Consider the following 14,379-nt stretch of genomic DNA (forward strand, 5'->3'; position numbering starts at 1 on the left):
ATGAATGATCGTCAAATCAATACATTGCCCGGAAAATATCGGTTGTTAGCAAATAACGGCCAATAACTGAATTATAGGTTCGGAATTTATTGCGTTTTTTCCTACTCCGCATACATTTAACTATTCCGCTGGCTTAAATCAGAAATTTCACCTCGAATTTGATCTCTTCAATAAGTTAAATGAGAAGCATAAGAAAATAGTCGTAAGAGTGATTACTCAGTTGCAAGCTACAATGACAGAAATTCACGAAGGCGACTCATATATATTTTCTCCGGGAAAAAAACCAAGTTACCTACTCATTTATCTTAACTGTTTCTTTATCTTTTGGAAAGTAGTGAATCTTCTTGGGCCTGGGCCTCAAAGTTGATGGCCACGGCCCATCTTCTTCAAACGCCGATTCGATCCGACTGTTTGATATGTTCATCAGCCCTTTTCTCCGAGGGAAGGGAGGTCGAAACCATGTCGACTTGCAGGTTTCTGCTCAGCAATGGCGTCATTTCTCAGGCCTCCGATGCTCCCACCGTCACTTCCTTTCTCGAAACCCATCCAGGTACCGTTTTGCCTCAACCCTTTTACCTCTTTTGTTCCTGGGTAGAAGTCGAGTCCGGTGTCTTCACGCTATTTTCGTGTCTGTAGTTTCGATCGAGCTTTTCGAAACGCTTCAGTTGATCCGTTTCTCAGAACTTGAGGTTCTCGGTTCCTCAGCCGAAGTCTTATCTGCTGTAATCGGAAGAAACTGTAAATTCATACTGGATTCATCAGCTATAGGCTCTGCATTTGCACGCTTATGCCATGAGGTATCTGCTTATTATGTGCATTGTGAAAATTGTATCAGGGGCGTACACAACCACTCGGACTCACAACGATGGTTCTTGCATCTTGTTCTGGGGAAGGCATCTGAACAGACTGATCAGCTCTGCAAAGATCCTGTTAAATTCGGATCCTCGGCTTCTGTTCGGATCGAGCTGGCCCGCAGATGCATGGTCAGCGTCATCGATGGCCCTGTCAGTGTGGGAACTGGGCATTCCGGATTTGGTCAATGACTCGACAAGGAAGGTGTTGCCTTGCGCGATGAGAAATAGAGAAATGGGACAGGAGCTGGCCATCACGGTTTTACTTGGTGGGAATTTGGAGAGTTCGAGGAAATCTGTGCATGTTGATCGAAAGAGGGTCGATGGTGTTCTCGATGTTCATGTTCATGTTAGTGCTTATGTTCCTCCTGTGTTTGGTGCCCGGCAAAGCGGTGCACGGCTGGCTTTGGTGGGAAGAGGGAGGAGTGTCGCTGCCGCCAAGTATTCGGATTGGGTAAGGTTAGGTCGCGAGCTACATAAGAAATTTACGACGATCTTTGGTATTCGTGAAAGTAGGATACTCCAAATTCGGGGGTCCAAGAGTTTTATAGAACGTTCTTGGTGGGAAAAAAAGTGAACGTTTTTCTTCAAATAAATAGGAGAGGTAAATGTGTAACTTTTAGTGCATATGACCGGTTGAGGTTGATGCGTTTTCAATCGCTATGCTCTTCTAAGATCAACAGAAAGTTTAGTTCGACTCTTGATGTACTCTTCACATGGTGGTTTTAGAATCTCCTGTTAATAAGCTACATTTAACACTGCCAGGCCAGCACGTATTATTACAATTCTCTGGGTTCCTCGTATTAGTTTCAGACAACCTTTCTTGTTCCTGTGGATCTTAGGCCAGTTCATTTTATTGACAGGCTCAGGAAGCCTTTGGAGCGGTTGAGGCCTCCTTCTGTGACTGAGTTATTGCTGTCAGATGATGGTGATCATATCCTTGAAGGAACTATAACAAACTTTTTCGTCGTCTGCTGCAAGGTGAGCATCTAAGAAGGCATTCATTTTAACCCAAATTCAATTGCCCTAAAGGTTCTTGGTCATGCGTCATTAAGTTGTCATTCTTGATAATAGTAACTAGTCACAGCTTCAATGCTTGTGGATAGTTACTCTCATCTCATGTCTCTGAGCGGCTATTATTGCAGCAAATGGTCACTAAAAACTCGGAAAGTTATGATTTGCTAATTTGAGATGACACATCTGGTGTTTCAGTTGTTTCAGATCAATGACAGTCAGCAAAAATGGTGATCTTAAAGTTCCATTCTTTGTCTCACTTATTGGAAAGAAATGTTAAAGCAGCGTAGCTGGGAATTTGCCATGTGATGTGTCAATTTTCACCTTTAAGTGCCTGACTAAATGCTCTTTTCAGGACAATGGTGAAGACAACAGGAAAGGCATGCATCCAGGGACGAATGTTTATTCCTCTTTCGAAGTGCAGACAGCTCCTGTAACGGATGGCGTCCTTCCTGGTGTTCTACGGCAATTGGTGATCGAGTAAGTCCCCCTTTATGTGGAACTCCGTTCTGAGGATACACAGTTATTGATCTACATCAAACAACTGATTGCTGTGTCGCCAGAAATAAAAAGACATATTGTCCTAGTTTGGTTGACTGTAAACTAAGGGAGGCTGAATTAGTGCAGACTCTTGTGATGATTATCTAGTTCTCCAATTTAGAGACATTGTTATGGATGATGAGTTTTAATGCAAAGAAAAGGCTTGATTCTCTTATGCTTCTAGCATCATCGTTCATATCGATGGGACATGCAGAGTATGCTTGTGGAAGGGAATTCCATTTCGAGAAGTGGCACCTTCGTGGTCAATGCATGAGCTTTGGGAAGAGGCCTTTATCACAAGTAAAATCTCCCTCTTTTGCCACCAGCTATAGTATTATGCCTGCACCATCTTCTGCAGATTTCTGCGCCATGAATCTGTTGGTCTTATAGGAATTTAGAAGTAAACCCTTATTTCTTCCATGACTTATATGTGAGTTTGCGCGCTTGGTTGGTCAGATACTGAGATATTATTTTAGCTTCTATTGAAGGTTGTATTGATTGATGGCTTGTGTTCTGAATTGAATTGCTTAGTTAGAGTGTGTAAATATTCTCTGGAGCCATGTAGTTATAATAACCCATTTAGATGAAAATGGCTGCCTAGTTGAGAGGTATATTTACTATAGCATAAACCAGTCTAATCACATGCAAACTTCGAACTATTTCTAGCGGTAGTCGGGGGACGATAGTTAATAGTTTCCGTGTGGTTTTCGGTGGCCACAGATGGTTTGAGGCTTCTGCAGCATGTGGACGCAATTCTAGTTCCAAGCGAACATGCGTCACTAGAATCAAGGACCTACAAAGAGGTGTCCTGGAAAGAGAAGCAGTTTCAGGTTTGTGAATTTTTTGACATCGTGATTCGTTGCACAAATTTGGCTCGTCATTATTGTTATCAGTCATTTCTCTTTTATCTGCTGGAAACCAGGATGGTCCAGGGATGGTCACAAGAATGATCCAGGTAAATTCCATTTGTCTTAATGTTTCTTTCATTCATGTGTTACGTGAAAACATCTGATCTGATGCCTTCTCTGTTTGCTGAGCAGAAGGAGATCATGGAGAAAGCAATGTTGGAAGGCACTTATTGGATTCATCATGACCGTTCCTAAGCCAAAAGAATGCCTCCCAATGTCCCGCATCTGTGAACTCGAGTAAGATCAATCATTATTATGACATTTCAGCCAGTTTTTATTTACATGTCCGCATGTATGTTTGGTGCTACCGCCATATCCTCGGGAAAATTACCCATGTACTATCATAGAGAAGCTTTGTTCACTGCATGGTAATGAAGGAAAACTTCAGTCTTTTTTGTTGTCTTTTAAGAAAAAATTGCATGACTGCTTCTGGTACCTTTTGGTTAAACTGTATTTCGCATCGGGACATGCAGAATGATCTCAGAGGGATGGATGTACTGATTCCGAAAGTGGAAGAGCGGCATACAACTGCAACGATATCTGTTTTGCCTTATGATCTGTGTTACCATAATGGATTTCGAACATTTTGTTGTAACCAATTCTTGGTCTGTCGTCAGGAAAGTTTCCATTTTTCCAGATGATCGGAGGAATAGCATGACATCTTAGCAGAAATTGGAGGATTGAAGCAACAACTTGAAGTCAATGATTGAGATTTGAGATACTCGACAATCATCAACGAATGTCATCTCCTGGGAACTCTCTTCATCTTTTGGATGGATGCTGAGAACTAGAGCCATTCTCGGGAGCCAAGCAATCATCCGAGGATGTCCCTTGCCAGGGTCGTTGGACACGCGCTGCGGCCCATCGCGATGAGAGGAAGAAACGAACTAATGTGGCCTCGCTTCTTCTTTGTGTGCTTTACTAAAATTAGTGTAAGAAGAACCTATCTTACAAATTGAAGATTGTATAGATTTGTAGCTAACCTTCCTTTTTTTCTCTCTCTCTCTCTCTCTCTCTCTCTCTCTCTCTCTCGCTCGCTCAGGGTATCATAGCCTGGAATGAGACTGCCATCGAGAGACAGACCGAAAATTGATGAAACCCAATCGTCTCGTTATTATGAATGACACACCGGATTGTTTATCTTTTAAGGTTCGGACAGCACCACCGATTTTGTTTTCTGTCAGTAGGGGTTTGAGATTGTTAGAACGCCACTAATCTTTATTGAGCATGCCGCTCGGGCCGTCGACATCCCATTTGCGCGAATCTATGAGCTGTCGACATCCCATTTGCGCCGACTACTCATAGATTCGCGCACGAGCTGGGTTTCTACTTTGTCCTTGAATTATGAGATAAAAAAACTGCCTTTGCGCTTCTTTCTATCGACCAAGGCCAGATTTCGAGGATTTTGAGAGACTAATTGGGGATTACGGAGGTGGTTTAACCTTGAAAAGGCGACACGGAAGTGATTAACGACGGTGCAGCCATTTGAAGTACGATTCGCGAAGTAGGTGGGCCGGGCCCGGTAGTGCGAACCCGGCTAGGCCCATGAGGCAACCTCCAAAGGGCAAAACAACAAGCTCCCCCCCCAAAAAAAAAAAAAAAAGAGCGAGGGGAAAAACGTTCTTCTTCAAAACGAAAGCTTCAAAGTTCATCCAATCCCATTCATTCCTTCAAAATCCATCTTCGTTTCTCTCTCTCTCTCTCTCTCTCTCTCTCTCTCGCTCTTCCCTCTTTCTTCTCCGTCGTCAGATCTCCTCTGATATAAAAACAAAAAAAAACGCGACGCGCGCCAAATACGAATCGAATTCATTCGTCCTCTCTTCTCCTCTCTTTCAGGTTCGTCGTTCTTCCTCTCCCTCTCTCCCTCTCTCTCTCTCTCTCTCTCTAGGGGTCCTCTTAGGGTTTCCTTTCCCTCTTTCATTTCGCTTTGCTCTTGTGTTTCTCGCTTGCATATGTCGCGTTATCGTGGATGCGCGTGTGGCGAATCGATGGTGGATGTTCAATTTCCGGTTTGGCCGGTCGTTCTATAATCCACTGCGTGCTTGATTGATCGACGGCGATTTTCGATAGATGAGTTTTTTTTTGCCTTTTTTGAATTTCTTAGTTGCTGGATGCCGATGATTCATCTTTTTTTTTTTGGTTAGTTTTAGTGTTCTATGTCCTGGGCGACTCTCGCTCTCTCATTTTTGTTTATGGTTTTACATCCATTTCTGTAGGTATGCATTTGTAGTTATCCTTCGGTAGTCAGCGTAGCTAAACATAGGGTTTCGCTCTTCTAATTTTTTAGGAGCAGACTGGGTATTGATAAGATGGCGGAAGCACCGGCAAGTCCAATGGGTGGTGGGAGCCACGAGAGTGGTGGTGAGCAGAGTCCACAGTCGGGTGGTGTGAGGGAACAGGACAGGTACCTGCCGATTGCAAACATCAGCCGCATCATGAAGAAGGCGCTGCCAGCCAATGGGAAGATTGCCAAGGATGCCAAGGACACTGTCCAGGAGTGCGTCTCCGAGTTTATTAGCTTCATAACCAGCGAGTACGTGCTACAGATTTTGTTTTGCTTGGAATGCATCTTGTTTTACTTGGATTGGTTAAGCTTATCATTGGTTCTTTCAGTTCACTGTCAGGCTTCCTGCTTTAAGTGTGGTTTACATGTGGATTGGGTCTTTGGGTTGTGCTATTCTGATCCCTGTCGTTGGAAGTCGAATTTGTTTTGCTGTTTGGTGGCTGGGTTTTCTTCTCTCTTTGGGATTGCTCATATTGTAAAAAGAATTTTGACTTTGCTCTCTTTATTTCCGCATCAGAATGGGTTTCCTGGGTCAAAAGTTATTGGAGAAACTAGACCGAAGATAAAATGCGTGTAGAAAGTGACAGGGATAGGGTTATTCGTGATTTTCTTTCTATAGAGTGTTGTAAGCCGGGTTCTTTGTCATAGAAATTCCTGCTCGGTACTTTTGTTTGATACGGGTTCTGTTTAGGGCAAGTGACAAGTGCCAAAAGGAGAAGAGAAAGACAATTAATGGTGATGACTTGTTATGGGCAATGGCAACCTTGGGGTTTGAAGACTATATTGAGCCACTCAAGGTATACCTGGCTAGGTACAGAGAGGTAAGTTATGCTTCCTATCTATGTGTTTGGTCTTTCTACCTACATGAATGCTTCAGTTGATGCGAATCTTGTTTGGCTGACCATCAAACTTGATGGTTGAGGGAAATAAACCTTTAAGTTTATGTTTGCCGCGGTCTAGTTTCCAGTGCAATGTCATTGGTGGCTGGAAAAACTGTCTGCCAAGTTTCTTTTGGTTCAGTTATTGCCCCTTTTCCTTTTCTTCGTCTTCTCTTTCTCTGTTTTAGTTTATTATCTGACTTTCTGAGAACTAGAGCTGCAGTTTCGCTACCTTTAAGTTGTCTAGGAAAAATTTCACTTTTTCTACATGAACGCTACATGGATGGTGCTAGTTACAGCCTTGGGTTAGTTGACTATAGGATAGCTAATGAGATTCTAGAGTACTTTACGGTGCTGAAGATTGTCTAGCAAAAATTTCACTTTTTCTACATGAACGCTACATGGACGGTGCTAGTTACAGCCTTGGGTTAGTTGACTATAGGATAGCTAATGAGATTCTAGAGTACTTTACGGTGCTGAAGATTGTGGAGCAGCCACTACTCTGATGTCGGGGCTGTAGAAACAATTATCTTTTGTTGGTTTTATGGTGAATTGCATAATTTTTCCATTGTACACTAGTTCCAAACGGTCATTACTAATTGAATGTTGTGAAATTCACATCTCTAACAATGACAGTTGCATCCTTCTGTGTTGTACTGTAGCATATATAGCTTTCAACATTTTATTGGAGCTATTTCAAGTCAGATAATTAAAATGTGTTGTGCAAAGAAAACATGCTGATATATAATGGTGTTTTGTTGGCTTAATAAATAAGTTAAAGGGTAATGATTTTGTTTCTTGGCTTACAACATTGATATCTCCAGTCATTAACTATTGCATCATTAAATTCTGCACATTTTTGTATGCTTTTTACTGACGCATGCTTCCTCTTTGGATTAATGTCTCGATCGGGGATGATCATGTTGATGGCTGGGATGCAACAGTTAGAGGTCTGTTATTTCATTGTATAACAGTTTTCTAGTTTTGCTGGTTAAGTGGTTTAGTTCTATCCACTAAGTTTATATTAATCTCTTTTTAGGGTGATACCAAAGGTTCTGCAAGGGGTGGAGAGGGATCGGCTAGAAAGGATGTTTCAGGAGGTCAGCCTGGTCAGAATGTCCAGGTGCGCAGAAGTGTCTATTCTCTTTAAAACATGATAAACGTTTTGGGGCCATATTTATAAAATGAAAGTCTTGAAGTTCTTAGCTAATACCTATAGATTCATAGTGTCTTATACTTTCCTTTTTTTGTTGGATCGCAGTATGTTCAGCAGGCTTCATTAACTCAACCTGTGGGCTATATGAATCCACAGGTCTCTCTCTCTCTCTCTCTCTCTCTCTCTCTCTATAGTTCTAAGTTCTAACCAGTTATAGATGTTGTCCCATTGTTCCCAAAATTGTGAGTGACCTATGAACTCATGATATCGTGATATCCTACAATCAGTGAGGTGATATCATGTGAAGTCCCTCATTGGATCAGAAACTTTTGGACTTTCAAGCCTAAAGTAATATAACAGAAACATCAGGTCCATAATGTAATAATACAGAAGGGATTGGTGTGTTTTTCTGCCTTAACCGAGTGAAAACTCCATGAATATGGGGATCTCCAACCACAAATACTGCACCGAAAAGGCCAATAAGAAATGCTGCAGTTTTCTTCTGTGGTCCATGCAAAAGGTGTCGTCCGATATAACTGACATTTTCTGGCAAATTTTTTGGAACAGTCAAATGTGGTTGAGCATAGTGTCTGAGCTGTTAAGTGGTTTCATTACGCTTAGATTATAGCTAAGCTGTCATTGTTGACAGGCAAAGTGATACTTCAAGACACGTCCTAATTTTTTTTGTTCTTTGGTTAATATGGCAGTTCGGTCAACAGGGCTCAGTAAATTACGTCAATGCGCATCAATGAATTGCATTAGTTCTTTTTCAGGTAAGTTTTTACTCCATATTTCCTTGCCTCCCCCATTCTCTAGTATACGCCCCATGCGCACTAGCCTGGATTGCTTGTGCTCTGCTTTTGTGTTTTGCTATCTTTTATCAAGAGAAGGTGACATCACGAGCAGTATTGACAAACTTGTAATGAAAGAATTGACATTGGAAGAAGTTACTATTAATACAGTCGGACTTGTTAACTGGAGTGGTTTGGGTTTTTATGTTAAATGTAATTTATTGTGTGAGTTGCAAATATAGCTCTCATTGGATAAACACATGAAGTGGATAAGAGACACTATCATAGTTCATTCCCAACCAACCTGCAAATTTACTGCTCATTCTGTTCTATACATATTTGCAATGCGTACTAAATCCGTTCTGGTGATGATCCAACATAGAATTAGTTATTTTACTCCTTGATATACCGTTAGGCTATAATCTTATGCCTATATGTGTGTGTGGCAAAAAGTAGTATTTTAAGTTTAGCATGTAATTGTATTTAAATTTTAACCGTGGTCTGAAGGAGCCTATAACATCGAATCACATATTAAACATGTTTCATTTTTCTGTCCTTGTGTTGGGGCAAACCACACTCAGGCTAAAGTTGGAAGAGATTGACATTCAGGTAGCACTTAGTTTCTGTTTCATGTATTCTAGATAAGTAATTAGAAGACGCTTGTTGTCTAAAGTGGTAAAATATTCCCTTCTTTGTTTTTATGTTTGGACAGTGGTGGAATTGGGAGTTGGTTGGATGTAGGAGCGGTTTTGGTCCTAGCATTACTGTGATTTCTCATTGCAGTTCTTTGAGCATGGCAGGCACAGATGCAGCATTTGCAAGCTCTTTTGGTGGGAGGTGAAGCATGGTGCGAGGAGCTCCTCTTCTATAGATATTATGGTGAATGGCAAGGTAGATATAGGCAAATAATATTGAAAAAGCATCTATAATGTGGTCATATTAGTTCACAATATGGTGTACTTGTAGGTCTGGAATAGTGAGGGATTGAGGGTTTGACGTCTAGGATATTTTTGCTTCTTAATTAGGAAAAGTGCTACAGTTGCCTGAGATTCTGTAAATTTGGTTCACTCATTGAGCACCTGATCGACTTTTTATATCGAGATTTCAGCCGATGCACCTCACTCTCGACTCTATATCATGTGAGGCCGAGGACTCCCATGTGATAGTTGTTCATTTACTGATTAAGAGATACTCTCTCATTTGTGAGTTGATTGTTTGGTTTTCTTTAGTTAAAGTAATGCATCCTATAGAAACCTATGCTTCACCAGAGCAATTCTTGACTGCATTCATGTTTCGAACATGTTCAAGGGTTGGGTGACAACCTCTTTTCTCTATTAAATGCTTTTGTATCACGTTTCCGGAAACCGGTTCAAGCATTTGCAAATGCGCTTCTCTTGGTTTGGCGGATATGATGTTCAGACTTGCCGTGTATGGTTATGCGGTAGCTAAACAAATTAACTTTACTGGCAGAATTATATGTACCTCTTCATTCAATTCTAGATTTGGGGTGGTGTATCATCTGCTCGAGCTGATATCTCACAATTAACAATAGTTTAGCTGACTGTGGGGTATTAGCGACCCTGCACCTTGAAAGGATTTGATGGTAACTATGTTACTGCAGTGAAGGTGATCACAGTTCTCGTCTCTGGTGGTTAATTGACCCTAGATCGTTCTCTGCTGTAGACATGGTTTTGAGTTGGCTTACAGGCTCGATCCTGTGGATAAGTAAGTGTCATGGTTTTGAATGGCAAAAGTTATGCTTGTCATGTGCGTAGTGCTGCTCTGGAGTGACCCGGTCACCTTTAGCTGTTTCTTCGTACCTGTGACAGATTCCATCCGATATGGATTTGATCTGCATATTCTGTACTTGATGCGGAATTATCATTTGAAAGCACATGCATTTTTACCTTTAGTGCAGTCTAAAACTGACAATTCCAAGTTGTCGTGACATTTGAGTATTGAATTATCTTTTCATTGCTCGTTTTCTTCTTTTGCCGGACACCCAATTTCGGAGTGGTGCAGCTCTTTCCCATTTGTGGTCGAAACAGGTTGGCAACTCGCGGAATGTTGTGTCGAAATTTGACAATTTTGTTAGTGCGATGAAAGGGTTCGTCGTCTGCTCGTGAAGGTTGAATTTGCAGTCGCTGGAAGGCATCTGGGTATAGCGGTTCAATTAATTCGAGAGTTTGTATCATCTGTATTTTCCAGTGAGCAAATGGCAATCAGGATTTAGAGATTTGGCGACACTAGCCTCGAGCATCTATTCAAGGGAGTGGGCACGTGAACGGGAGGGCGACACGTTGCACGCAGGTGACAAGTGATGATATTGGCGAGCGTGGTTGGCATCATTTGTGAGGATCAGGGACCTTCGCTTTCCTTATAGTTTTTCTTTGGTTTTTGTCCATTTTTATTTTATTATTGAAGGGTAATTTGGGGAAGAAGAAAAGGTCACGGCCCGAGCTGTGTAGCGTGGGATTTGATGTGGGGTGGGGTGAAATAAAGAAAGAGGGACAAAAGTGCGTCCACTCAGACACGACGTGACCATCATTCCTGGCCTGCGCGATCCGTCCAGCTCACCCTTACCACCGTGCCCAACTTGACCATTTGAAGTAAGTAATATGCCTGGACAGACAGAACTTGTGAAATGGCCCTTGGACCGGTCATGTCAGGCCGTGGTGGACGGTGTGTAACTCTGACTCCACCGGGTGCTTTTCGCCCTCAAAAAGAAACAAAATGGGTAAAATCCCAAGCTCAATGCGTTAACCTTGGGGGGGACCTACGAAGATCTCTAGCCTCGCCTAGCTAGACCGCATAATCGTATCGTCATCTTCTCTGAAATCACTAATCAGAAATAAAAGCAAAGATCGCGGCATCCGATCTCGCATCCATCCATATTTGATACCGAAAGCTTTTTTCCCCTGGTGAAGAACCAATGTCCCCCCGCCTTCTCAAACCCCACCCAAAAGAAAGAAAGAATAAATTTCCAACTCTTAAAAATCTCCTTTAATTGCAATTGGAATAATTGGCCAACTCACTCCTCAGGAGTAATCCAGCTCACCCTACCCCTTCCCCCAATCAGTCATCTTCTTCTGTCGTGTGATTATTCTGGGGAGGGCTCTGCAAGTTCCCTTCCCACCACCACCACCACCACCACCACCTCGTTCCTGTAAATCCCGGTCAAACCAGCGGGCGCCGGGTGTTTTTCTCCCTCGTACGTTGCCGAAAATGGCCACCCTCCCCTCCCCTCTCTTTTGCCCTACAGCTGGCCATGTTACCCTCTCCTGACACAGAACGAGGAAGGCTAAAAAAGCAAAGAAACAAAGAAGAAAAAAACACGGATTCATTTCAGTACAAGCCTCTCGCCCTTCCGTCACGTGGCTGACGTTCACGTTGCCGTGGCTCTTTTCTCTCTCTCGCCTTCTTCATCTCGGTCGGACGTTTCGCCATCTGTTGTGATCGTGCAGTTATGTCCGAGCTGGGAATCTGGAACGGTCAACGCGGATGCTTTGACCTCCACCCTTGCTCACAGCTGGCGCTCCCCCCCCTCCATTTTTTTTTTTTAATCCCGCTCTCGATTTACTGAGTTTTTTTTTTTTTTTTTAAGATTTTGTCCACGAGTTCTCGGAATGCTTGTTAAGTTATTACCTCACATAGAAAAAAAAAAAAATCTCCAAAGCAGTATTTACGCAAAATATGAGAAATAGTGAATTAAAACTTGAAAAACCTTCTCCATTCGATTACTAAGAGGCATTTCTCAAACACCAAAAAAAAAAAAAAATACAAATTCTTCTTTTGTTTTGAAAATAAACATTTCGAGCGTAGTAATATTACCGATGTGCAAAAGTTACATGATGTGCCGCATTGAAAATAAGCATTTAAATAAGTGGGGTTGCCTCCAATATTCAAATGAGTTCTTCATGTCACATCGATCATTCGGATTTGCATTATATAAAAATTGATCAAAAACGGATTAAGTGAATCTATTTGGATCGAACCGCTCTTTAATCCGAACCACCCAGTTTTGACTGGTCTAATCATTACTATTCACTTCTAAATCCTCCCAACATGCTGCATCGTCCCGCAAAAAGTGCACGATAATGAAGGATCGTGTCATCTGATTTCATGATTGCGCCATGATTTGATGAAAATAATTGTAGCTTTCCCCTTAGATACGGAAGTTAAGGAATGTGAACTCTTGCTGAAATTTGAGACCGCATTAATCTAAGTCACCGGAATAATCAAGCCGGCGATGTAGGGCCTCGTGACAAAATCGTGATAGGCGGCGAGAGAAAAACCCTTTTTGGTGCCAACATATGGACGTGCCCCCCAAATTGTGCAGTCCAGCTCTCCAAGCTCTCTTTGTATATATATTCACATTCGCGGCCTTTTATTCTATTCCGGAATATTAGGGAAAAAGGAGAAGGAAAAGAAAATAGACCCGTCTCGTTTGCGTATGCAGAACGAGCGTTTCGGGCACGTTTGTTGGCACGGCCAGTTGGGTCGCGATTGTGCATTCGGTTTGAACTTTATGGCACGGATGTCAATCGATGTTCTTAATTTTTATTTTATTTAGTTTTATGAAGCGTTTTAACTTTTTCGTGGAGGAAATCTAATCCATCGATTTATATAAGTTGTTGATGATGTGTTTAAGGACTAATTAATCTGGGTCTAAACCCCGTTTGTCGGGACATGGTCGCCAATGGTTTCGTGGTACGTGACCATTATAGAGAAGCCGGAAATCTGTATCAGATTAGCAAATCAAGAATGAATCTTGGAACTCTCATTGCTGGCCCCCGACAGAAACCCTAGACAATAAATATTTTCTCACTAGCCTTTCAGTTACATGCGATTCTTGCGGTCCAAAAATTTCATGAAATATCGGTAAATCGGTTAAACTCTCCTTTTTTTTTTTTGTAAAAAATTATTACGGTGTGTGGTGATTTGTTGAGATGATAATGGAAAAAAAAGAAAAGAAAGCACGCTTGTTCGGATCGTGAAACTATTCATAACCTGGTTGAGCCATTGCCAAATGCCAAACGACGGGTGCCACTAGCATAACAATGTGACGGTAACAAGGTGAAATATTAGGCATACGATCGGAGATTGATCCCGTCATGATTGTCATATATATAATTTTTTTTGCAATTTATAGCATTTACGGTTGAAATTGCACCATTATGCTCTTGCACTGTCATTTCTCAAATCTCTCGATGTCACGCCATAAGTACTTTCTTAGGATTAATCAAAATATTAATCTAATAAGAGGGGGATATCCTTAAAAGGGTGGCGCTTTTCTCGAAGATGTCATTCTCCTGTCTCGATTACTTTCATGCAGGTTTTGTCCGAGTTGAAGAGGATCAGGAGAATAATTATGCAGGTAGCCAGTGCGATTAAATTAATTTCTCTAGTAAATTTAAATTGGGGTGTTTGATGCGGCCCTACTTAGCATTAGATGAAGGCATTAAAAAAGTGGGTGACGGTGGATGAGGATGATTAAAAATTTAAATAAATGAATGAAAGTGAATTAGTGGTAATTATGTGGGGGGCTTTTAATATGTCCTTTTCGTCGATCAATCACTGCGTGATTATGTCCTAAAACGACCGGCCTTTCCTCGGTTCTCCACGTGGGCGTACGTTAAAATTCGTTAATTATGTGAGGACCACGCCGTTCTCTTCGTACGGCCTTCCAGCTGTCACGCTGTCCAAGCCGGAGTGCGTCGTTTCGGTTTCCCTTTCCTCAGGATCTCTCACGCGTCCCCATGGGGCGCGTCGGCCACACGCTCCATCTGGCCAAGCTCGAAACATTCGGCGGACAGAACGTTAGCATGCCAATTGGTACAATTGGCTCGCCAAATTTAAACCGAAGGCGGTGATTTGAATTAAGCATTTGATATTGGCTCAAAACTCTTAATGTAAGCTCAAAACCTAGGAGAACTCCACACCAGGATATAAAAGCC

General features: G+C 42.0%; 2 protein-coding genes across 5 annotated transcripts; both read left to right on the top strand.

Annotated features, from left to right (window-relative positions):
• Positions 1-318: 318 nt before the first annotated feature.
• LOC115750796 lies at positions 319-4,313 on the top strand. Of its 3 annotated transcripts, none has more exons than XM_030688361.2 (9): positions 319-550; positions 836-1,310; positions 1,715-1,832; positions 2,221-2,345; positions 2,620-2,705; positions 3,126-3,235; positions 3,328-3,360; positions 3,446-3,550; positions 3,931-4,313. In XM_030688361.2, the coding sequence occupies exons 1-8, from the start codon at positions 367-369 to the stop codon at positions 3,506-3,508; spliced, it is 1,194 nt and encodes a 397-aa protein (XP_030544221.1). In that variant the 5' UTR covers positions 319-366; the 3' UTR covers positions 3,509-3,550; positions 3,931-4,313. The 3 variants fall into 3 exon arrangements, with proteins under 3 accessions (XP_030544221.1, XP_030544229.1, XP_048135127.1); XM_030688369.2 differs by lacking the exon at positions 3,931-4,313 and adding an exon at positions 3,787-3,924; XM_048279170.1 differs by lacking the exon at positions 319-550 and adding an exon at positions 641-759 and having other exon boundaries at positions 793-1,310.
• A 645-nt stretch (positions 4,314-4,958) lies between these two features.
• LOC115750820 (nuclear transcription factor Y subunit B-1-like) lies at positions 4,959-9,531 on the top strand. 2 transcript variants are annotated; one of them, XM_030688406.2, is made up of 9 exons: positions 4,959-5,149; positions 5,601-5,846; positions 6,289-6,418; positions 7,420-7,425; positions 7,515-7,598; positions 7,737-7,787; positions 8,339-8,404; positions 9,004-9,031; positions 9,223-9,531. In XM_030688406.2, exons 2-7 carry the CDS (start codon positions 5,623-5,625, stop codon positions 8,381-8,383), a joined length of 540 nt encoding a protein of 179 aa, XP_030544266.1. In that variant the 5' UTR covers positions 4,959-5,149; positions 5,601-5,622; the 3' UTR covers positions 8,384-8,404; positions 9,004-9,031; positions 9,223-9,531. The 2 variants fall into 2 exon arrangements, with proteins under 2 accessions (XP_030544266.1, XP_030544250.1); XM_030688390.2 differs by lacking the exon at positions 9,004-9,031 and having other exon boundaries at positions 4,960-5,149.
• Positions 9,532-14,379: the final 4,848 nt, after the last annotated feature.

The sequence above is a fragment of the Rhodamnia argentea genome, chromosome 5, assembly GCF_020921035.1.
Source record: "Rhodamnia argentea isolate NSW1041297 chromosome 5, ASM2092103v1, whole genome shotgun sequence".
Lineage (NCBI taxonomy): Eukaryota > Viridiplantae > Streptophyta > Magnoliopsida > Myrtales > Myrtaceae > Rhodamnia > Rhodamnia argentea.